The 22,833-nt window shown below is 36.5% G+C and overlaps 4 protein-coding genes across 8 annotated transcripts in view; 2 read left to right on the top strand and 2 right to left on the bottom strand.

Annotated features, from left to right (window-relative positions):
• Nucleotides 1-1,541, top strand: part of LOC132118078 (myosin-7-like) — a 151,802-nt gene extending 150,261 nt beyond the window's left edge. For all 5 annotated transcript variants that reach the window (XM_059527599.1, XM_059527598.1, XM_059527601.1 and 2 more), the window contains 6 exons: nucleotides 16-141; nucleotides 266-436; nucleotides 533-637; nucleotides 724-819; nucleotides 984-1,121; nucleotides 1,463-1,541. In XM_059527599.1, the coding sequence (XP_059383582.1) occupies nucleotides 16-141; nucleotides 266-436; nucleotides 533-637; nucleotides 724-819; nucleotides 984-1,121; nucleotides 1,463-1,474 (648 nt within the window). In that variant the 3' untranslated portion in view covers nucleotides 1,475-1,541. The remainder of the gene's footprint in view (nucleotides 1-15; nucleotides 142-265; nucleotides 437-532; nucleotides 638-723; nucleotides 820-983; nucleotides 1,122-1,462) is intronic.
• Nucleotides 1,542-4,643: 3,102 nt separating this feature from the next.
• trpc4apb (transient receptor potential cation channel, subfamily C, member 4 associated protein b) lies at nucleotides 4,644-11,347 on the bottom strand. Its single transcript, XM_059527606.1, has 19 exons — nucleotides 11,158-11,347; nucleotides 10,741-10,869; nucleotides 10,521-10,637; nucleotides 9,428-9,485; nucleotides 9,254-9,309; nucleotides 9,021-9,149; nucleotides 8,537-8,738; nucleotides 8,242-8,427; nucleotides 8,014-8,156; nucleotides 7,436-7,564; nucleotides 7,280-7,338; nucleotides 7,090-7,191; nucleotides 6,921-7,004; nucleotides 6,720-6,810; nucleotides 5,950-6,090; nucleotides 5,736-5,847; nucleotides 5,535-5,647; nucleotides 5,111-5,317; nucleotides 4,644-5,020 (listed from the first exon to the last, which is right to left on the bottom strand). Exons 1-19 carry the CDS (start codon nucleotides 11,278-11,280, stop codon nucleotides 4,883-4,885), a joined length of 2,319 nt encoding a protein of 772 aa, XP_059383589.1. The 5' UTR covers nucleotides 11,281-11,347; the 3' UTR covers nucleotides 4,644-4,882.
• A 948-nt stretch (nucleotides 11,348-12,295) lies between these two features.
• LOC132117707 (epithelial membrane protein 3-like) lies at nucleotides 12,296-14,503 on the top strand. Its single transcript, XM_059527024.1, has 5 exons — nucleotides 12,296-12,685; nucleotides 13,641-13,733; nucleotides 13,841-13,943; nucleotides 14,049-14,189; nucleotides 14,314-14,503. The coding sequence occupies exons 2-5, from the start codon at nucleotides 13,656-13,658 to the stop codon at nucleotides 14,487-14,489; spliced, it is 498 nt and encodes a 165-aa protein (XP_059383007.1). The 5' UTR covers nucleotides 12,296-12,685; nucleotides 13,641-13,655; the 3' UTR covers nucleotides 14,490-14,503.
• Nucleotides 14,504-15,074: 571 nt separating this feature from the next.
• On the bottom strand, nucleotides 15,075-22,177 carry nsfl1c (NSFL1 (p97) cofactor (p47)). Its single transcript, XM_059527607.1, has 9 exons — nucleotides 22,019-22,177; nucleotides 21,404-21,501; nucleotides 21,252-21,326; nucleotides 19,859-20,027; nucleotides 19,641-19,736; nucleotides 19,453-19,562; nucleotides 19,080-19,217; nucleotides 16,056-16,223; nucleotides 15,075-15,990 (listed from the first exon to the last, which is right to left on the bottom strand). The coding sequence occupies exons 1-9, from the start codon at nucleotides 22,118-22,120 to the stop codon at nucleotides 15,828-15,830; spliced, it is 1,119 nt and encodes a 372-aa protein (XP_059383590.1). The 5' UTR covers nucleotides 22,121-22,177; the 3' UTR covers nucleotides 15,075-15,827.
• Between the last annotated feature and the right edge of the window lie 656 nt (nucleotides 22,178-22,833).

A 22,833-nucleotide genomic window follows, 5' to 3' on the forward strand; every position in this document is an offset into this window, starting at 1 on the left:
CACTGACCTCTACAGAACACGGTAGTGTTGAACCACAAGAAGAAGTTAGAGAGTGATCTGTCCTCACTGTCTGGCGAGGTGGATGATGCTCTGCAGGAGTGTCGTAATGCTGAAGAGAAGGCGAAGAAGGCCATAACTGATGTGAGATCCTACTGGAACAACAATAGTGTGCATTAGTGCCTGCACACTTTTTCATCTGCGTTGGTTCCAGAAGAATTTTTGCCGTTTGATAGTATAGCATTTAACTGAATTTATCCCTCATTAGGCAGCCATGATGGCAGAGGAACTGAAGAAGGAACAGGACACCAGCAGCCACCTGGAGAGGATGAAGAGGAACATGGAGCAGACCATCAAAGACCTGCAGATACGTCTGGATGAGGCCGAGCAGACTGCGCTGAAGGGGGGAAAGAAACAGATTCAGAAACTGGAAATTCGGGTAAGAAGAAAAACGTCTATTTCAGCTTTGGTCAAGACATGTATATAACACTCTTTACGGATTAACCTGCATCTGTGGGAACATTTCCATCCTCAGGTGCGAGAGCTAGAGGGAGAGCTGGAGTGCGAGCAGAAGAAGAGCGGAGAATTTCAAAAAGGACTACGAAAATATGAGAGGAGGATTAAAGAGCTCACTTACCAGGTATTTACCCGCAGGACACACGTGAAACAGCATGAAAAACTGTATGTGTCAGCTTCAGTGCGTTTAAAAGACTGTTCTGTCTGTAGACAGAGGAGGACAGGAAAACTCTCCTGAGGATGCAAGACCTGATTGACAAACTACAGGCAAAAGTAAAGAGCTTTAAGAGACAAGCCGAGGATGCAGTACGTACCTCTTGTTCATTTACGCTGTCAACTTTGTGAATTCATTCATTGGGCCAAAATGGTGTTTGAAAAAAATACATCATGTGACCTGTTAAACAATATGGCACTGTCCACTTTAAAGGCACAAAGATTTCAGAGATCTGTATTTAACTTTTGTATGGCAGGAGGAGCAGGCCAACTGCAATATGTGTCGGTTCAAGAAGATCCAGCATGAGCTGGATGAAGCCGAGGAGAGGGCAGATATAGCCGAAACTCAGGTCAACAAGCTGCGTGTGCGCACCCGAGAGACTCACGTCGTCAAGGTAACACACACTCATACTTAAACAGATCGATCACCCAAAAATGAGATTTCTGTCGTCATTTACTTTTTTTTCATCCATACAATGAATTTTTATAGGGGTCCAAAACAACACTGGACCCTATTGACCCATTTTCATTATTTTGAGGAAAAAGAGAGAGAGAGAGAACACGAAGACATTTCAAAATATGCTCTTTTTTTTATTCCACGGAAAATGTCATACAGGTTTGGAACAATGAAAATAAAAATGCCAGAGTGTTCATTCTTGGGTGAACTCACCCTTTAGGTGTGAATAAACTGAAATGATAAAAGCGAGTCATAACAAACATACTTTTTTGTTCACAGATCATGGAGTGAAGACTGACTTAAGCCAGATGACTTTTAAGTCACATATCGTGTGTACCTTTCCTTTCATTTTGGTCTTTGTGAAATGCTGCAAGGCACAAAGGTTTTGGAAATGTTTAATGCTTACTGCAACGTCAACGCAAACTGATTTTTCTTGTTGTTATTGAAGCCTTCAAAGATAAATTGCTGATTTCAAATGTCAAATGGTAATCTTGAACAGTTTTTTTACATGTTTGTTCATGTCTTTCCTGGAACGGTCTCAGACTTTGCAATGTTTTGTAAAATCACAGTGTCATTACAGCGTCATTACAGCTGAAGAGCGGCACGAGGAAACAGCTGCATGCCTCTCGTTCCTTTCTGTAACAGCTGATTTGAAACTGGACTGAGTTTAAGGACCCACAGGGTATTTAAAAAGCTATTTGGACATGATAAATTGATGCCTAAATGGAAATGTTTGCTTGATCATGTCAAGCTGCACAGAAATTAATTTGAATAAAAATGCTAATGGGTTTGTTTTTCTGGTCCAGCCTGTCACCAAATAATGTACCAAACCTGAGCTTCTAGTTTTAACAAAGTGGGTTAATTGATCACTTCACTTTTTTTTATTTCAAATTAAGTAAATGTAAATTATTTAAAATGTAATATTATCTGGCTGCTACAAAAAAAGTGAATCTTACTATAGTTCAGCTGGTCTTTCCTTTACCAGTTTACACACTGTTGTATCAGCAGGAAACTGACAAAAGACCAATTAGATACAAAGTTGTAATTATAATTTAACATAAAGAGATAAAACCCCCCAAATTTAAATTCTGTCATTACTTACTCACCCTCTTCTCGTGCCAAACCTGCAAAACCTTTATAACACAAATTAAGATATTTTTGATAAAATCCGAGAGCTTTCTGACCCTGCATAGAAAGCAGTGGAACAGACATGTTCCAGAAAAACTTGTTGAATAAAGTCAATTTTTTTGGTTTTCTTTGAGCACATAAAATATTCTTGTAGCTTCATAAAATTCAGGTTGAAGCACAAATGTTAAATTAACTACTTTAATTATCTCCTTACTACCTTTCTGGGCATTGAAGATAAGAACAACAACAAAAAAACGTGTCATTCTGGCCAGAGTCTGAGCGATGCCAACTTGACTCAAGTGCCCTGGTCAGACTAGAGAGAGACAGCAAAAAATTTAAAATAAAAAGACCAATGGAAGGGCCTATTGTTTTTACTTTATAGAGAAAGTACATTTACATAATTTTGTTTATCAGTACAGAAAACAAAAATGATAATTACATTAAAAATAAAGTAACCCTGGAAAACTTGCTGCAAAATAATATATTTTAATTTATCAGACTCTTTTACAAAAATAATCCCAAAGTTAAACTCTTAAACCTGGCTCTATATCCCTACGTTTCCATAACAAACTGATTTTAACAGATGAATTAGTACCCATACTCACAGAAACATGCTTGTGATAAAACGTGATCTTTATTTTCTTCTGTTGATTTTGTATTTAAGTTTGGGGCTGAAATTTAAAATTTTAGGTTGAGTGAGAACTACGTACATAATAACATAAATATACAGGCAGTATGTAAACTAAGCTAATCACCAATATTAGACATTAGAATGTCCCTGAATTAAATAGTCTTTTTTGCAGTAAGGGACAGAGTGCAGTGAGGCTCTTCCGGACTACTTCCAGGAGTTTGTCATGTCTGAATGCGTAACTTGACAAGCCAACCTACAGGAGGCGAGAGAATTCAGCACTAGAGAACAAGGCAGCTGTAACTCTACCAACTAAAAAAACATCCAGACCCTAGTGCCACTGCAAAAACAAACACACCTACAGTGGCATTACATATTCCCAAGCACAGTGGTTCCCAAACTTTTCCATTCTACGACCCACCTAGACAAGTGTAATCTATTTCACGACCCACCAAAATATATATATATAAAAAAAATAAGAAAACGATTGACATTACTTTAAGCCTAATCTTAAAAGTTTGATGACAGAAATTAAGTATTTAATAAAAATAACAAATTTTCACTACTAATATTTCAGTTTTAATTTTTGTTTACAGACGTTAAAATATGTAGTGTTCATAAAAACGTGAAGCAGGCTCACTCTAGTGAACTGTAATCTGCGCTGCTGTGTTTTGTTGCAGAAAATACATTCATGATCTTCCGTTTGTGTCGGCGAGAACGGAGCACAATCCAACACTTATTTAGAAAAGCATGAGAAGCAAAGCAGAGCTATCTAACACAGTTTTGAGATTAAAATAATTGTGAAATTGGTAAAAAATTATAATAAACAGATGTGTCTCATTTTAAATAATAATAAAAAAAATATATTTATTTTTGTGATGGTTAAATAAATGTTCAGCAATATCTTCAAAAGACTTCTGAACTTTGGCAAATTTTTCTCTAAACAGAGATGATACATCAAGGAAATATTGCAAACTTTTGTACATTTTGTTATGTGGAAATGTTTAAATCTTGTAGTGTTACAATTAATCCTGCATTTGTGCCCTGCTTATGGAATTACATTTGTTTCAATAATAATGAACGAAACTTTATAAAACTGAACGTAACTTTTTCAGAAACTATCAAAAATATGCCATTACAAAAGAAGAAAAACACTATGAAAATGAAAAAAAATTAACTCAGTCGCACAAATTTAACAGGCTCTTCAAATATGCTTCATTCTTTGTTAATGTTTTTCAAAGATTCGTTTTCGCTAATCGTGGATTCTGAATTCATTGCTACAGATTTCGCTTACGTTTCGCAGTTTTTCGTTTGGTGTTTTGACACAAACATCTCATGGGGGTGGTGTTAACAGTGATCTACTCTGATTGGATAGTGAGCTTTTGATGGACAGGTGCTCTCTGACCGGGAAGTACAGACGCCACCCAGTGGCCTCTCTCGTCCTTCACTGTCGTCGCTCCTCTTTTGTATACTTCCTATCTCCTCCGGGGTTCTCGAGACCGGTGAGTGTTGCAGGTGTCGCTCATTTCCCAATCACTCCACGGCTCTCGGCCCCGCCCCACTCGTCACATTCGTGCAGCCCTAGACTGAACTGTGTGAGTGTGTGTGTGTGTTTTTATTGAAACGCAAATTTAGCTGCAGCCAAGTGACTTTGTGTGACCCACCTTGTTCCATTCTGTGACCCACAAGTGGGTCGCGACCCACAGTTTGAAAACCCCTGCCCAAGCACATTCATTTCACATTTAATACTTTGAGCCAACATACATTCATGCTATCGAACAAGAGCAGATCAATATACCCTCAGCACCAAGAATACCCAGACACACACACACACACACACACACACACACATTCTGTAATGCATCTGAAGGGACTAGGTCTTATAAACTTGATGCCATGATGTAATTCTGATGAAGAAAAGAAAGTCCTCTCAGTCTCTATAGTCACAGCTCCAGGAAGTCTCTGTCCAGGTCCCTGTAGGCTTCATCAATGTAGGAGGCAATAGCACAGCGTGAGCTTCTTCCAGAGGCCAGAAGCACTGAGACCGTCTCCTTCCAGTAGGTGAAGGGAATACAAGAGCTCTGTTTTTGGAAAGAGATAGAAAAGTTTATGCCTTTAGAGCTCACAACCATGAGAGGATATCTGTGTTTGGTCAATGGAGCCGAGCTCACGTTCTCCAGGCAGGTGCTGTCCTTGTCCTTGTTGAGGTAGTGGTGCTGCCAGAAGCGCAGCAGGTTGTGGAAGTTGTTGAGCAGGCAGCCGGGGTATTTCTCGGCATATTCCTTCTCTCGCAGAGCGCTCAGATAGAGAGGCAACTTATCCCGCCTCCGCGCCAGCATCAGAACCACCAGACTGGTGTTCAGGCAGCTCACGTTCTCCTGTGATGGATCAAAATCATGCCAATCAGTTTTAAGGGTCAATAGTATATAATCAAAAAAAAAACAGTAACACTTTATTTTATGGAGTCATTGTTGTTGCACCACTCTTGCTACTGCTCATGTGTCAGCGATTACCCTTCCCTGTGTCAGTACTGGCACTCATGCTGTAGGATGCGAACCCTGACACACACGAAAAAAAAAAAATCGTATAACTTGCCTGAGTGAGGGTTTGGACATTGACGATGCTTGTCAGTCTGAAAAGGAAGGACAACCTGTTTTCCACTTGAGCCATGTAGGACAAGAGGCGACACTCTGAAAACACTTCAACCACTGAGAAAGAGACAAAGAAACACATCTTTAACACTCTGTAACACTCGCATCCATCTCTCAATGAACCGTTCAGTCATTTGAGTCAAACCTTTCACATCATTGGTCTGGCTCTCAAAGCGGTCCAGAGACAGGACGATACATCGCACCAGCATGTTGGAGTCTACCAGAGAGCTGTTGATCTGAGTCAGGAACATCTGAAACTGAGGCGTAAAAGGGAGAAAGACAGATTTGAGTTACTGGATCATTTCAGGGTGTCTTTTATTAAAAAAGATTAATCACAAAGGGTCTGACTGTAAACCCACCTTCTCGTCAGTGTTGACATATTTGTTAAATCTTTTGAAGGCATCAATGTTGAACTTCATAAGCTCACCAAGTAGGTCAAAGTAGCTCTGAAGGACGTCATGTGACTTGCAGCCACTGTCGATGATGCAATATAAAATATGCTGAAAAAAGAGAATTATGAGATGACTAAATAGTTTCATAACTGTACACTACCTGGTTAAGATTTTGAAAGTTATTAAAAGAATTATCTTATGCTCACAAAGGCGGCATTTATTTGATAACAAATACAGTAATATTTCAAATACTAGTACAGTCTGACATAAACTTTTAATATATTTAAAATGTCATTTATTCCTGCAATTAATTTTCCGCAGCTGTTCAGTAATCAGTGTCACATGATCCTTCAGTAATCAGTCTAATATGCTGATTTGCTGCTCAAGAAACATTTCTTATTATTAGCAAAACAGCTTTGCTGCTTCACATTTTTGTGGAAACTGAAACTTTTTTTTCTGGATTCTTAAAAAAAAATCACATTCATTAGAAATAAGTATTTTGTAACATATATATACATATATATATATATATATATATATATATATATATATATATATATATATATATATATATATATATATATATATGTATATATATATATATATCTTCAATTTCACTTTTAAACAATTATGTATCCTTGCTAAATGAATTTCTTTCAAGAAAACAACCCAAACTTTTGAATGGCCGTGTATGTTCACGCAGGCAATGTAATGCATTACACACATATTTGGCTCACCTCTAACAGGCCTCTTCTCAGAAGGAACACTTGATCAGCATATGATGGCGTTCCTCTCAGAAAACTCTCCACGGCTCTTGCCTGCCAGAACCTGAAGCGAGACATGGAGAAATGTCAATCTCAAGACACAAGATATCTGTTATGAACAGAAGAGGTCAGTAAGTGTAAGAAAACATTACAAAATCTAACTAAAGATTTCACCTGAATGAAGAATCAATTGGCTCTTTCTTCATGACTGAGATTAACCGTGTAAGAAGACCCTTTTTACCATCACAGACAAGGTTCCTATAAACAAACTCAACAATTAATATAAACCAATTAATGAGCAGTTTGAAACTTAAGTAATATGATATGAAAAGCGTCCCCATGCCTGTCTGTGTTATTCAGTGCTTCCATTTCAAAGACGTTTGCATTCAGGTAGATGTCACTCAGTTCATTCAGTTCCTGTCCACTCAGAAGAAGGTATTTATTCCTGTGAACAATTAAGAAAAAGTTTCCTATCAGACCAGTTTGACCTTTCTCAGTTGGAGCATTTCCTTGCATCTCTTTGTGACACTCACTCATGGTGGTCACTGAAGCTCTGCAGCAGCCGGAGGAACTGGATCTTGAAAGAGATCTCCTGATGTAGAGGGGAAAACAACTGTATTCACGCGCTGGAACCATCCATATGTAAGAGTCTTTTAAATAATTCAGAGTAATAAAGGGCTGCTTCTTACCGGACTGCAGTCACAGTTCTGGTTCTGCCGATGTAGGACGTGTCCAGAAGCCTGTCTTCTCCAGATCAGCTTATCAAACAGGTTATTGAGACCTGGAATTAACTTGAACTCTGCCAACATTCTGTGAACCTGAGTCACAAGACTAAACATCTAAATATTGTTCAGAAGTTAAGGTTCAGTAGGATTTGTTTTTATTTTAAAAGACATTAAAGATGCTGTTCATTCTTTCTTGAGCAATTCAGCACAGAAAGATGACAGTGAAGACTGTGCAAAGAAACGTACAATTCAATGTCATAATAATATTTTTTTTAAATTCAGCTTTGATCCCACTGGCATACATGACTTTAAAAATATATTTAAATAGAAAACAGTTACTTTAAATTGTAATGTTTCATATTACTACTGTTTTGCTATACATATATACATACATACACACACAAATTCAAACTCTAAATAAACAGACAGGTCAAGCTTAGTCAACATTATTAAGTGACTGGTCAGTTAACTAGTAGTTCATCCTGACTCATTCCACGTCATGTGTATTAAAATTCACAATCACTTCAATCCCATCACATTACCTGATTTCTCTGTCGGCCCATAAGCAGCACACACAGCACATAGAGAACCTCCACTTTGTACATGATCTCGTGTACGATCTTCATGGATTGGGGCAGTCTGTGTCTGAGCAGACGAGAGGACAGGGAGCTCTCATCAGATGACTCTGAAAGACAGCCAATCAAGACTTGGTGAGACCAAATAATGCAGCTAATGGAAATACCAGAGCGGGAAAGAGAGGAGGACCTCACCTGTACTGCTCTGCTCTGCTTCTTCAATTGCTAACTGCATGAGAGCATCCACAACCAATGCATTGTCAAGCCAGCTGTGCCAGTCCTCCAGCTCCAGTCGGGCGGAGGCATCCGCCGCCTCTGTAACTTTCCGTGTGGCAAGCTTACACAGGCGCTCAATGAAGCCTGGGATATTGACCAGAGTCACTGCAGAAAGATCACATGACACCGTAAAATGTATAGTGCTATTTTACATGAGGGCATTTATAACCCTATCAACATTTTTTGTGGATTAACTGCAGTTGTGTTTTCTAACCCTGGTTTGTCTCGGCGCGTGATGGGCATGTGCTGGTCTTTTGCTGGGTACTGCGGGCCAGGAGGGTGTGTTTGTCATCTACATCCACGTCTGGCTCTGATATGGTGACTGAGAGGATACGACAGAAGTTGGCCAGCTGCTGCTGGTTGAAGCTCTGGACCAGACTGGCCAAGTTTGGAATTACTTCAAGCTGGATGATTTCCTAAGATTAAAATGGCAAAAAAAAAGATTTATTGCAATGCTAAAGTTCAGATAGCACTTTTCGGAAGTTTAAAAACACTTTTAATACATTTTAAAATGCCAATTATTTCTGTAATGTCACACACTGAATTTTCAGCATCATTACCCCAGTCTTCAATGTCAGAAATCCTTCAGAAATCATTCTAATATGCAGATTTGCTCAATTTCTTATCAATTTTGAAAACCTTTGTGTTGTTTTATTTTTTTGTGGAAACTGATACAGTGTATGTGCTTTGGCTTTTACCTTTCGAACACTCAGAATGTCCTCAATAAGAGTGGCAGTTTGTAGGAAAACCTTTTTATTGGACATGAGACTGAACAGGAACGTGACGAAGTCCTCCCTTGCTGCAAGGCTTTTTGTAACGCCCTCGGTCTGTCAGACAAAAACAGAGGCTGTTATTCATAAGGAAACAAGCTAAATAATTCTGAATTATTATTTGCGTCCTTCCGGAGTCATACACATTGTTTTACACTTACACATATACAGCAGTTGTACAGAACACTTAGACAATCCTTGATGAGATCATCACTCACTGAAAAGAATGAAGCAAACCTTTAATGACTGGGACAGCATTACTAAAAACAAGTTTTATTTCTGCTCTTAAATTATGTAAATAAAGAAGCTTGGATTTATTATTTAAATAAGCTTACGTATGGGTAGGTCTCCCTGTACTGTGAGCGTTGGCCGCATCAGAATCTCTACAAATAACTGCAGATGAATGACAAAAGCATAATGAGTAACTAACAAATATACATTCTGCAATTATGATAATTATGGTACCAGCCAAGCTGCTTTCTTTCAGATTAAAATATTATGATTCCAAGTTGGTAAAATTCAGTTTGTGCTGTTTTTTTCCACACTGCGAGAGTGGAATAAGAAGACAAAGCTAAAAACATGTAACAGCACTTGATGAGAAGCTCGTCACTTAAAGTGAGTATCAATCTCATAATAAATCATGTGTTACAATAATTTAGTGACTGATAAAAATGGAGCATGATGGAAAATTTCACAATGGAATCATGGGGAAACTCAGTATATCAGAGTAACAATTATTTATAGCACAAACTCTACTTTGACTACATTTTTGAGAGTGTTAATTTCTAAATTTACAGCTACTGATCTGTTTAATATAAGACAACTGCATTAATATACATTTAAAAACTTTCTAATATGCCGATTTGGTGCTTAAGAAACTTATCTATGTAGAAAATGTTCAGATGTTTAACATTTTTGTGGAAACTGTGATACTTTTTTTCAGGATTCTTTGGTGAACAGAAAGTTCAAACAGTATTTATTTAAAATAGATTTTTTTTGTAATGTTTTCAGTGTGTTTACTGTACATTTTGAACAATTTAATGATTAATTTAATGCTGTGTTTGACACTATATCAACCACAACATTCTTTTGAGTAGACTATTATGTTGCCACAATTATGTTGACATTAATGGAATCGCATTGGCATGGTTCAAATCTTATTTATCTGACCATCATCAATTTGTAGCAGTGAATGACGAGGTATCATATTGATCACAAATACAGTATGGAGTACAAGGCTCAGTACCATGACCGCTGCTTTTCACGCTCCTTATGGAGTATTCTTTTAACTCAAAACAGTTTGTACAATAGTGTACATTTTTACAGGCTCTCAGAGCTCTTGATCAATCACAACTCAGAACTTCAAACTGAATACAATTAAACTTATTTTGATCAAGATGAGTAATATTTAACTACAAAAAAACTCACATCAACTCCTCCAAACAAGTCAAACGTATATGTATTTGGAGAAATCGACTCCTGTGGTGTTTTGCGCTCCTCTGTAACAAATGACATAGCCTCCATAGACAGCAATGATGACAGTTCCTGCACAGTCGCAAAACAAATCACTTAACATCTGATAGCAAGTTATACAAAAGTACTTAAGGCGAGGCATTTTGTGTGAACAGACAAGGGAAGTCTTGAATACCATGACCATGCTGTGAATCTTAGAGAGATCGCTGTTGGGATGGCTGCTCTCATGAAGTCTCCTCAATAACACTGGTATCCCCTGCCATTGAGCTCTTTTATCTCTCTCTTCCAGCAGAGCCACAGGAAACTGCATTTGACAACACAATCAAAACACTTGTCAAGCACTGCAAAAACACTTCAAATAAGACAAACGGGTCAGACACTATATTATTTCTCTTCTTAGTATCATTGATTGTTTTAGCACTACGTAGCTTAGGCAAGTGATATCGTCTAAACGCTGTAAATTTTAGTCTGAGACCTATTTTATATCCATGGCTCTTCAGGCCCTTCAGGCCCAGACTGTTTACTGTATGTAAACAGTGTCCAAAAATCGCTTTGACGACAGTTTAGACCTTCATATAATTTAAGATCTCACCTGAGACCCTCTAGTCAACCCAACACCCCTGATTTGGCCTTGTCTGATTTTATTAAAAATGTTTTTGCATGAATTTCCTCTTCTTGTTTGGGTCCGTGAAACCCCAGAGCTCCTTGTCGCCATTGCTGTTCCTCTGACGTCGTAACGTTGAAAAGTTTCCACGAACGCAGCGGGGATGACAGAGTTAATACTGCTCCCTACTGGACTGGCGTGGAAACTACAAGCAGCGGAATACGTGTTACTGACCCCCACCAATGTCTACTGAATATTTAATCACAAAAAAATACATTTAAAAAAACTTCGTGTTTATTTTAACTTAGAAACAACAATAAATAATAATGAATTAATAATAATAAAAACAAAAATAATAATAATAATAATAAAAATATTATTCGATTTTTAACTATGGAACATTTAGTATGAAAACACACACAAACATTAATAACAAATACTACTACTTCTAATAAAAATAAAAATTCAAGCAATAATTCATGCTTCAATTCTGAAGAATATATTTAATCAAAGCTTTTAAACTTTCATAATAAAAACTAATAATTGGCAATCATAATAATAATAAAAAAACACAATATTATTATTATTACATTATTATTTTTATTATTATTATAGATTTTAAATATTTTGAAACTAGTGAACAGCAAGCATTTAGGATTGTAATTTATTTAAATTTTACAAAAAAAATTTATTTAAATTTTACAAATTTGTTTTATTTTAATTTTACAAAAAAATTTATTTAAATTTTTATAAACATATTTTAAACCATTAACATATTGCAATTGTTATGAACTTGTTATATGAACCTAAAAATAACAGAAAATAACAAACTCTTTCTGTCATATTCTATTATTTAAATAAATTAAATAAATGAATTAATGTATATAATTATTTAAAACAGTTTTTAATTCATGGTATCCAATACAACGGACAGATGTATTTTCTGTAATGTAAAGATTGTATTGTTATGTGAATGTATCTGTAACATTTGTGGAAATAATACAGATATATAGATAATATAACATATAGTAATATTTTTTTCCCTGGTCCACCTACATTTACTGTATACAGTATGACAAATAAACACTGAGGTTCCTGTTGTTTTCCCAATTTAGGTGGCTTTCCCTTCCCTGTTAAATGACCATAACTCCATCTCTTGGGTGAGGATGAATGAAACCCACACACATATAATCAAGATCATCAAAGCATCAAAGGAGATTGAAGTTATGATAGAAGCCCATAGAAACTCAGCGCACACCCTCTGAGATGATAAACGACTAGCAAGGACAGAGAGACGTGTGCCCATGCTCATGTGTTTCCTGAACACACAAGGAGGATCTGATGGGACTGTGTGCAGGACAACAGCACTAACTCGGCGACAAGGAAATGGGCGTATGCTGAAGTTGACCCCAACAAACATCCTTCAATTTACTGGTGAACAGAAAAGGGCGGAAAGCAGCAACAGACCTGGATAAACACGTCCATATTTGCCTCTGCTGGATTTGGATCACATTTGGTGAGTTCACATTTTATTTAAATCGCTTTCACTCTTGTTTATGATTTGAATAGTTCTAAAAACAACATTTTAACCATAAAATACAACAGGATTTACACTTTATCACATGAAACTATCCTGTGAATATAACATGATTTCAACAAGGCAATGTAAATGTATCTTATAATTTTATCAGAATCTAAATAACCATTTTAGAAAAGTTTTTGTTACTATAAACATCTCACAGAACATTACAAGACTGGTTATGAGAGTATGACGTTTCCCAAGGCTGTTCTTCTCTAGTTTTGCCCTGAGGAAAAGCATGGTGTGTCTCAGAAAAGTCTGAATGAGAGCCTTCATTTCCCAGTTCTGGACTTCAGCCGTAGTCAGTTTACTTCTGGCCTTTTCCATCTTTAAGTTCTAGCAAAAACAGATTGTCGAACCTCTCGTGCTTACAAAAAACCTGAGGGGAAACATACAGTCATGCAGTTGTATCTTAAACCCTCCAATGAACATCAAACAATTATTTTTTTATATAACAATGATATAATAATAATAATGGGTTCTATCATATAATTAATAGTATAATAAAATAACAGACAGAACATTTTATATAATAAATATATTAACAACAACAATATATTATTTATATTTTAACATGTTAAGTAAAATGTTTATAAACATTAATAATAATAATAATAATAATAATGTTTTATAATATAATTGATACTATTATAAAAATAAACAACATATCTAACATTATTTCTATAATAAATATATAAACAATAATATAATATTATTTAGAATATTTAAAAATGTTAAAGAAATGTTTATAAACAATATAATAATAATAATAATAATAATATAATTTAATAATAAGAAGAACAAGAATGCATCATATATTTTGCATATTTTTTCAAAGTCAAATATGTGTGGTGATGTACAACACAGAAGTTGAGATTTGAGATGTTGACAGGTGCTGTTCATCACCATGGCGTCTCTTCTGCTGTTTGTCACACTGTTTCATCTCATCACACTGGCGGCTCTCTTCATCGCCACCATGGAGAAGGTAAGCATGTGGAACCCTTTACAGCGGATTACGTTCCAAAACTTTTTGATTTATCGTTAGTACAGTGTGCATAAGTCCGAAATCATTAATGCACATTTCATCTTCAGTCCTGGTGGGTTTGGGACGGCTCAGAGCACTCGGACATATGGTACGACTGCAGATTTTACAATAAAACAGAGCCAATGTCCTGTGAATCATCAAAAGAGACGGGTAAAACAATACATTTGAGCACTTTAATGGATTTAAATTTTAGAATGTTGGAATTTTTTCGAACGTAATGAAATAAGAACAGTCTCTCGGTTTTATTTCCGTCAGAGTGGCTGCATGCTGTCCAGGTTCTTATGATCCTGTCAGTGGTTTTCTCCGCCGTCTCTTTCCTGATCTTCCTGGGACAGCTCTTCACTATATCTAAAGGAGGACTCTTTTACCTCACCGGCGTCTGCCAGGCATTTGCCGGTAAGCGCTTCAACCTAATTCACTTTATTACTCGAGGTTACCGTCTTCAGTCCAAGAAAAACACTCATTTCAGTTGTTCTGAAGTCAAGGGAAAATCAAGTGAAATGTTCTGTCTCCTCCTCAGGCCTGAACGTCTTCACGGCTGTGCTCATTTACACTCTGCACAATAAAGAAATCCTTCCGGTCTCGCGAGAGCTGAGCTCGGGACACTTCGGCTACTGCTTTTACTTGGCCTGGGTTTGTGTGCCTCTGCTCCTGTGCAGCGGAGCCATGTACATCCGTCTGCGCAAAAAGGAATAGAAACAAGTTTCCTGAAGAATAAAAAAAGTGCGAAGAATGCTTGCTGTTGATATACATTTATTTTTTATTAGTTAGACTGTATTTAGCCTTATATAAATATACAAAGCTGAAATATACCCGAAGATCAGCCCATTAGTTAACTCTTAAAAGGCAACCATTTAGCTGATTAGCTGAATTAGATCTAATTTAATAATAAATGGGCCAACTTAATCTCGTTTCATACTGAATGGATACTTTATACATTATAGTGGTGTCAGTATGCTAAAGTTTTAATATGTCTTTTGTAAAAAAAAAAAATAATAATAATAATAATAAATCCATTAGGTCATTAATGTCTGATTTCAGTTTCATTACTGTGTGAAAATATTCCTACGGTGTCAGACGGTGGACTCCACAGACCCTAAAAGTGCACAACAAACTCATGACTCCAGTTTCTGAACTAACAGCTTCCATCACGCCGTCTAGCATGATCTTACACAAACAAAGCCTTCAAAAACAAACCACTTCCTGGGGGATTGGTGTGGACATCAGCACCTGGCCGTGACATGCGCTCAAACGCTCCAAAAAATAAAAAGTGCTCTCTAATGCCAGACAAAAGGGTTTAATATCAGGTTCACCACAGCTCACAATCACACAATATCTCCAGAATTATAGTAGGCTTCTGCATAGAATACAAGAAGGCCACTGATATGTTCACCAGCAGCAGAGTCCGAAATTGAAGTTGGCTCTTAATCAACCAATTCATAATTTCATTCTTTAATAACCAGGAAAAATATAATAATGACAACAATAAAAAAATCAGTATAGAGTGACAACCTAAATAACAAAATAAAGCCTCATGTGTCATAAAAAATAGATAGTTTTGTAAAAAAAAAAAAGTTTTATTGACAGTTGAGCTTGATCTTGGTCATGGGGCTAGAATATAAGGCTACTTTAGTTTTAATTACAGTTTTGAGAAAGGTTAAGAGATGAATCAGAGAACGAGGGATAAAACTGAGGAGGAGGTAAAGCAATGCAGCATATAGCTGCAAGATAGACACCGAGGTAAAAGGAGGTCAAAACTCTTCAGAAAGCTCTTTATTTTAATCTGAATATGTTCAGCAGTTATTATTAAACTATTAAACATGTTAGTTCTTCTCTTGGGTTCCTCTCTCTAACTGTATCACAGTGTGATTGATTCCCCTCCATCTCCATTTAGCTTTATCAGAAACACCCATCACCCCAAAACTGTCACAGAGGAATAACATATCAATAAAGAAAACAAAATTAAGTAATTAGAAGTCCTTTCCGTCCCGGTATCTCCAACTCCAGAGCGCTTTACTAAAGCCAGGTAACCGGTCACTTTAGCCGCTGCACTATGACGGCGTTCAGCAGGTTGGCCTCCTTCAGCGTCTGGCTCTCGTCCGTCAGCTCCTTGTTGGGGAAAGTCGTCATGAGAACGAACTCGGTGGCAGCTAAAGCCGGGCGAGCGCTTGCCACAAACTGACGCACATCAGACACCCTGTGATAGACAAAGATGGAATAAGAGGAAGATTTTCATGATATAGGGTTATTTTCATCTTTTACCTGTGGGTGTGGTTGAACTTCTGCACCAGCCGGCCTCCGTCGGCCAGCCTGATCTGGATGCTCGTGACAGGCTGAGAGTCGTCCACACTGATGGAGGCACTGGCCTCAGCTTCACTGGCGGCCTGGTCCTGTGGGCTTCTCTGGAGAGACACCAGCTCTGGAGTGGCACTGGGGAGGTTAGAGGGAAATAAGGACAGCAAAGTTTGAAAAGTTCAGTCTCCATGTGAAGATCACGGTGTACATTAATTGATGGATATTCAAAGCAGTCATGAATCTGAACAAGCCACTATTTACGAAGTACTATATGACTTAAAAAAAAAATTTTGTTATGGATTAGTGCGATTAACAAATCACAGAGGCTTTGATTGAATTTAATAAATATATGCATCTTCTCAAACTTGTTATGAGTAGCCCTTATAAACCTTGTGCTTTTCTATTAAAATAAAATTCAAGCCATACTGTAAAATAAAACTTTTTCTCATACTTTGTTTTACAACTAAATTAAAATAGTATTTTTTTATATATATATTCATATTATTATTATTATAGTCATACTGACACAATCACACAATTTTGGGCCAACTTGTGCAGCCCTACAAACAGGCAAAACAAACCTGCAGCTTAAAAAAATATATATATATTAAAAGCTTTAAAAATAGCAATTTTCTACAAATCGTGAAGCCCTAATATTTCCCTAATGCTATTAACAGCAAATGCACAGCTCCAAACACAGGAGAACACTAAAAGTGGCAATAAACTATAAAAGGCAATAAACGCCCCCTTGTGATAAAAAGGTAGAAAATGAGGCTTAAAAAGTTAATACTGCACATAGTTCACACTTGTGATGGGTAAGAATCGACTAATTAACTTGTCAATTTAAGTTAATTAAAAGTTGTTTCTATTATTTTCTTTTTAGGTTCAATATTTTAGCAGTTTTCCTTTTATATGTAGTTTTTAGATTATTGTAATTATTGTAAGAACAATAAGTGTCACAATTAACATCCAAAATCAAATGATCTGCTCCTATCATGTATAATAACGTTGTTGTAAGGACTAAAGTTCCATGTAAAAAATGTTATAGAACAGTTTTACTACTGAAAGTGTAAACAGACAATGTCTAATCACTGTTAATATAAAACAAGTTACCCTCATAACTTCAGAAAAAAAGACATTGATTGATTCAGTCAGTCAGTAAAGTCTTCCTGTCCAACAATGAGGCATTGGCCAAACACACGTTTTAGAGTAGTTCAGCAGTCCTTAGCTCAGGAGAGGAATGAAGTAACAGTTTTCCAACAAGTGTTCATTTTGACATCAAATTTGGAAGTAGTTTTAGTCAGTCTAGTTTGGACTAAAATACCATTTAGTTTTAGTCATATTTTAGTCATCTGAATTGTTTTTAGTCTTATTCTAGTTTTAGTCGACAAAATATCATATGTTTACGAAATCTACAGTAAATTTATCCCCGGTTTCACAGACAAGGTTTAAGCCTAGGCCAAGACTAAAATGTAAATCTGAGCTGTTTCAACTGAAAGAAACTTACACTGGTTGATCTTAAAATATAACAATGCCTTTGTTTTGTCTCAATATGCAGACCAGTAATGTTTTTTTTCTAAGGCACATTTATAAAATCTACTTAAATGTCCTAATTGAACTATGGCCTAAACCTGTTTTAGTCTAAGCCCTGTCTGTGAAACCAGGCCAACATCTCAAAATGAAATAAAACCACTTCTTATAAAGAAACAAGAACATGGTTCTCGTTTGAAAGATCACTGACATATGATTTTTCAAGCAGACTTTTATTTATATTAGCGATGTCAAACGATTAACTGCATCCCATAAAAGTTTTTATTTACATAATATATGTATATATACAGTGTATATTTATTATTTATATATATATATATATATATATATATATATATATATATATATATATACACACACATATACAATATATATATTTTAAAAAATATTTACATGTATATATTATATTATTTTATATTAAACATTTATTTTACTAAATATATACATCCATGTGTTTGTATTTATATATACATCAATACACAGTATACACACATATGTAAACAAAACCTTTCTTTTTGCGTGCGATTAATCATTTGACAGCATTAATTTATATACATTAAAATGAGATTAATTCTTATTTGGGCTAATTAAAGTGATTCATTCAAGAGCAGTGAGTGATTTTCTCTCTTTTTTTTGTTGATTTATTAACAATTAGCGATCCATCGATCCGATACTCGGGATCTGTATCGGCTCCGATTCTGGCATTTTCTGCGGATCTGGTATCGGTCAGACAAGACTGATCCAAATCTGATATTGTGCGTATACTATTCTGTGTTATTGTTGAGCTCCACGAAAGGCACAAAAACATTATAAAGCACCAAAACGTTCTGAAGCTGTTCCATAGTACAATGTGATGTACAGATTAATATTTTAGTCATTAAATTCAAGTTCACATAAACTCTTCTTTCCACTGCGGCTGTCTGTCATCCTCCATTCAGCAATCAAACTGAATTTAACCAGTTCTTCTTAGTGAGCCGGTTGAACCAGTTCAACAAATCGGATAGGTTTGAAACTGTTCGCGTCTCCGATAAGCATTAACCCACAAATGACTTAAGTTATCACTTTTTTAATGTGGCTGACACTCTCTCGGAGTCTAAATAAACCAATATCCCTGAGTAATTCATTTCCGCAGACTCTGAGGCATGTGTCCATTTTTGGTCATTCGTATTTCCAGGAGCTGGCATTATTTACGTTTTATGAGACGTGCAGCAAGTTTATGCAAACTTTTCACAGCGTTAGTTCAAATCCCACATCTCCCCTCCTTTCCAAGCAGGAGATTCGTTCAGTCATTCCTCCCTAACACCCTAACATTTTTGTCTCGTTTTTATTCGTTGACGAAAATGTCAAAATATTTTTTTCATTGCTTTTGTCATGCAAAAATGTTGTTTTTTCGTTATCATCCGTTTTAGTCTGTGAATTTTTTTTTAAACGTTTTCCAACCTGCCAAGTTTCTGTCCTTCTCCAGCAAAGGCTTTGAAAGCAGATTTAGGTTTGGAAAAATCTTCATCCCGATGGTCCTCCATGTCTAGGTTTACCTGTCCACCCCGGAAACGCTGTCTCAATTCCAGAGGAATCTCCCTGAAAATGCCAGAAAGCAAGAAAGATGTTCTATTAAATCTGATTTGACAATCAGTTAGAAGAGGACTGTCTAATAAAAGTCAACACAAAACTAAATATGTTTCCAAGAACCCAACAAAAAATGTCAGTGGATTCTGGAACTGACTTGAGGGGGAACTATGATTTCAGTTCATTAAAATCAACTTCTTTAATCTTCCAAAACAATTAAATACCAGTGAATGGATTCAGAGCTCACCCTCTGCGGATCGACTCCAGGAAGAGAGCGTTCCCAGGATCACTGTAGTTCCTAAGCTCTCCATCATCAAGACTAAAGCCAGTCTTCCAGAGCTTCAGCACCACTTGCACCTGTTGGCACAGCACAAACCACTGCAGCAGATCTCTCTACGTCTCAAAGACTTCAGCAGTCACAGGCCAGTGACTCACATCTTGTGCACTGCTGGACTGTCTCCTCTCTCCTGCCACATAAGTCGACGACTCCTCTGGTGCTGCACCCAGTCGATAACCACCTCCCAAAAATGGCTATAGAATAAGAAGACAGAAAGAAAAATGGAGTGAGATGAAAATCATTTGAGATAGGAGTACACAATAAGCAGGCATGTTATCTTTAATTTACAGTACAGCTTATTCAGTGGAGAATCTACCCTGCTGGATTTGCTGGATTCTCCAGGTCCCTTGCCTGGTTTGTCAACAGGAACTGCCCCGTGCTCCTTAGCACCTTTAAACAAGTCCTCAACCAGCTCATTTGGGCTCTTCTTTTTGGGAGGACCAACAATCTGCTGCCCACTGCGTTCTGAGCCCCCTGCAAAGAACCTATGAGAGCAAAAGTCAGACATTACTCAATAAAATGAAGAATTAAATACAATGTGTGAGTAAACATGGCATTACAAAAGTGAGAGTATTTATTTTATTACCTAGTCTTGGAGGGTGAAATGTTATATTCGATCTAAAACATATGAACATTATATGAATCATATATCATTATACTAGGGCTGCACAATTAATCAGATTTCTAATCGCGATTACAATTATGGATGCCACAGTTATGTAATCGTTCAAAGCCCACTTATGTTATTGTGCATGCTTTTTTCTTTCTATATGTTATGCTATAAAGGGTTTTGCCCATTATTTAAATTTTAGTATAAGATTATAATACCATTCACATTTATTTTTTATTTTTTTATAGTTTAAAGAAGAAACCAATCTGATGTATGGTTGACATTTGAGGATTAATACTGTAAAAAAGTACTAAAAGTTTTTCAAAAGAGTGTTTTCAGCATGTTTATTTTCATTAAAAGTACAGCATGCAGTTTCATCAAACAATGGTATAAACATGATTCAATGTAAATTATGATAATCATTATTAATAATCACAATTACAATTTCAAGGGAATAATCGACAATTATGATTTTTGTCAATCTTACTGCCCTAAATTATTTGAAGCCTAAATATCTAATTTATTTTTATATAATCATCACACTTTTCTCATGAAGTTTTAATAGTTGAAAGACTAAGCTGAATATTTATATTTTTCCAAATCATGTTAGTGCAAGACCCTTTGCACAGCAAAAAGATAAATTGACTAAAAATGGAGAAAAGCCTAAAAGACGTGGTGTGCAGTCACAGAACCTAAAATATACATTTAATCAACAAACCTTGGTGCTAAATACAAAGAAAGGTTAACGTACATGTCATCATTAAATGGAAATTGTGATCATCTTGTCTTCCTTATTGTTACATTTACAAGAAAAATTACTTCTCAATTCAGAAGTCTGATTGGTGTCTTTGATAAGTTGCAATCTCAAATTGTTTATGCAATCTAGAGGTTGCTTAAAATAAACTGCAATATTCTATTTAAAACAAATCATTACATGAACACTATACATCTAATAAACACTGCAATATTTATTTAAAAGAATAAATTATTCATATTATAATGAAATTCGAAAAAAAAAAGAAAAGAAAGGATTTTTTCATTTTGATTTGATGGTGAGTTGGTGACTTTAGCTCTTATTAACTGTAGAGGAATTCAGTACCTCTGGCCTTCCTCTTCACCACTGTCATCTTCATCCTCAGGCATAAAATCTCTAAAGGATGTCACTCTGTGTTCACTGAAATCAGAAGACATTACATTACTCACATAGCTGATATTGATTAACTGAAAGCCCAAATGTATGACTTGTGTTACCTTGGCCCCGTGGACCGACTGACAGAGCCCGACTCTGGCTGAGGGAGGGTGGCGATGTCATCATCTCCTCCATCCTCAAAGAAATTAGCTAAAGCAAGCTGAGCACACAGAGATTTTAGAGCTGTCACTTCATTTCACAGACAGACACGCACTACGTGAATTACAGAAACAAACCACCTACTATCCGCCTTCTGTAACCAGATAAATCTGATTAATTATATTAGCGACTCCAAAATAGCACAATTTCGGATGTGTAGGGAAGAACAGAAATCAAACCCCGAATGTAAACATGAGTATCACTTGAGCAGGCTAACGTTAAAGCTGCTAGCTTAAGACGTAATTTCTATGTAAAATTTACCGGCACAGTTTAAAAATCTCTACTTCAATGCCATTATGACTTTCAGTCCTGAAGTGTGAATTACATGATATGATTAACCAGATTAATCCGTTTAAGATACTCCTTGTGATTTTAATGAAGAGTGACTTGCACATTTCGTTAGCCGGTTCAGTTCACAGGCTGCCAGTGGAGGCTTACAGTCTGCCGAATCCTCGGCCGCAGTGCTTGTGCTTCACAGAATAATATGTCAGTGAGAAAGTGATCAGTGTGCTACTGACCTGTAGGTCCCAGCCGGCTGACTCGAGGAAGAAACGGGCTCTCTCTTCGTCAACATCAGTCACAGCGACGAACCCCCTCACCGCTTCTTCCCGCTCCGCCATTTTGACGTGTCACGTGCAGGAAAGATCCGACAGGAAACGGGAGGAACGACAGGGTAGTTCCGCTGTTCTGGAGCACAGAGTTCAGAGTGGATTTTTTGTCTCTTTTTTTTTTTTTTGCATCGATGTTTTTGCAAATGCAAATTAATTTTTAATAACCCGCAAAAACGCAAACATCATATATCGATTTGCATATATTTATTTAGTAGGATATACGTTGCATAATTATTATTTATTTATGTTCTTAAACCGTACAAAATATATAGAGCAGACATTAATACAGCCTTAGCACATGTGGAGAACTGAAAATTAAAAAAAAAAAAATCAGTATGTCGTGATAGCTCCCCTTTTATTTATTCATATATATTGGAGGCCAGCAGATGGCAATACAGAACCTTCTGTTACTCACTACATTGGTGGCTCCTACTATGCAGCACATAATTTCAGGTCCACCAGGCCTGGGCTTTTAGTTGTGTTTTTGTTTTTATTATTATTTTTTTTATTTTTTTTTGACAATCAAAACAACATTTTAATAATAACAAAAATAAACACAAAACCGCGCACCAGCCCCTCACGGACGACTGGTGCGCTCAAATAAAAACCAAAACACAACTAAAAGCCCAGGCCTGGTCCTCTCTCGTCCTTCATTGTCGTCGCTCCAGTTTTATATCCTTCCATCTCCTCCGTGGGCCTCGAGACCGGTGGGTCGAACAGGT

This window comes from Carassius carassius, chromosome 37 (genome assembly GCF_963082965.1).
Source record: "Carassius carassius chromosome 37, fCarCar2.1, whole genome shotgun sequence".
Lineage (NCBI taxonomy): Eukaryota > Metazoa > Chordata > Actinopteri > Cypriniformes > Cyprinidae > Carassius > Carassius carassius.

Bases quoted from the DNA above. Each gene is read 5' to 3' on its own strand.
- trpc4apb (XM_059527606.1), bottom strand. From the start codon at position 11,280: ATGGCGACAAGGAGCTCTGGGGTTTCACGGACCCAAACAAGAAGAGGA. The intron at 9,310-9,427 runs GTAAGCTTATTT...CATTCTTTTCAG, and splicing joins ACAGGGAGACCTACCCATAC to TGAGTGATGATCTCATCAAG. The intron at 9,150-9,253 runs GTAAGTGTAAAA...TTTGTCTGACAG, and splicing joins TGTACAACTGCTGTATATGT to ACCGAGGGCGTTACAAAAAG.
- LOC132117707 (XM_059527024.1), top strand. From the start codon at position 13,656: ATGGCGTCTCTTCTGCTGTTTGTCACACTGTTTCATCTCATCACACTG. The intron at 13,944-14,048 runs GTAAAACAATAC...TATTTCCGTCAG, and splicing joins TGAATCATCAAAAGAGACGG to AGTGGCTGCATGCTGTCCAG. The intron at 14,190-14,313 runs GTAAGCGCTTCA...TCTCCTCCTCAG, and splicing joins CGTCTGCCAGGCATTTGCCG to GCCTGAACGTCTTCACGGCT.
- nsfl1c (XM_059527607.1), bottom strand. From the start codon at position 22,120: ATGGCGGAGCGGGAAGAAGCGGTGAGGGGGTTCGTCGCTGTGACTGAT. The intron at 19,737-19,858 runs GTAGATTCTCCA...CTTATTCTATAG, and splicing joins AATCCAGCAAATCCAGCAGG to CCATTTTTGGGAGGTGGTTA. The intron at 19,218-19,452 runs GTGAGCTCTGAA...TGGCATTTTCAG, and splicing joins CTGGAGTCGATCCGCAGAGG to GGAGATTCCTCTGGAATTGA.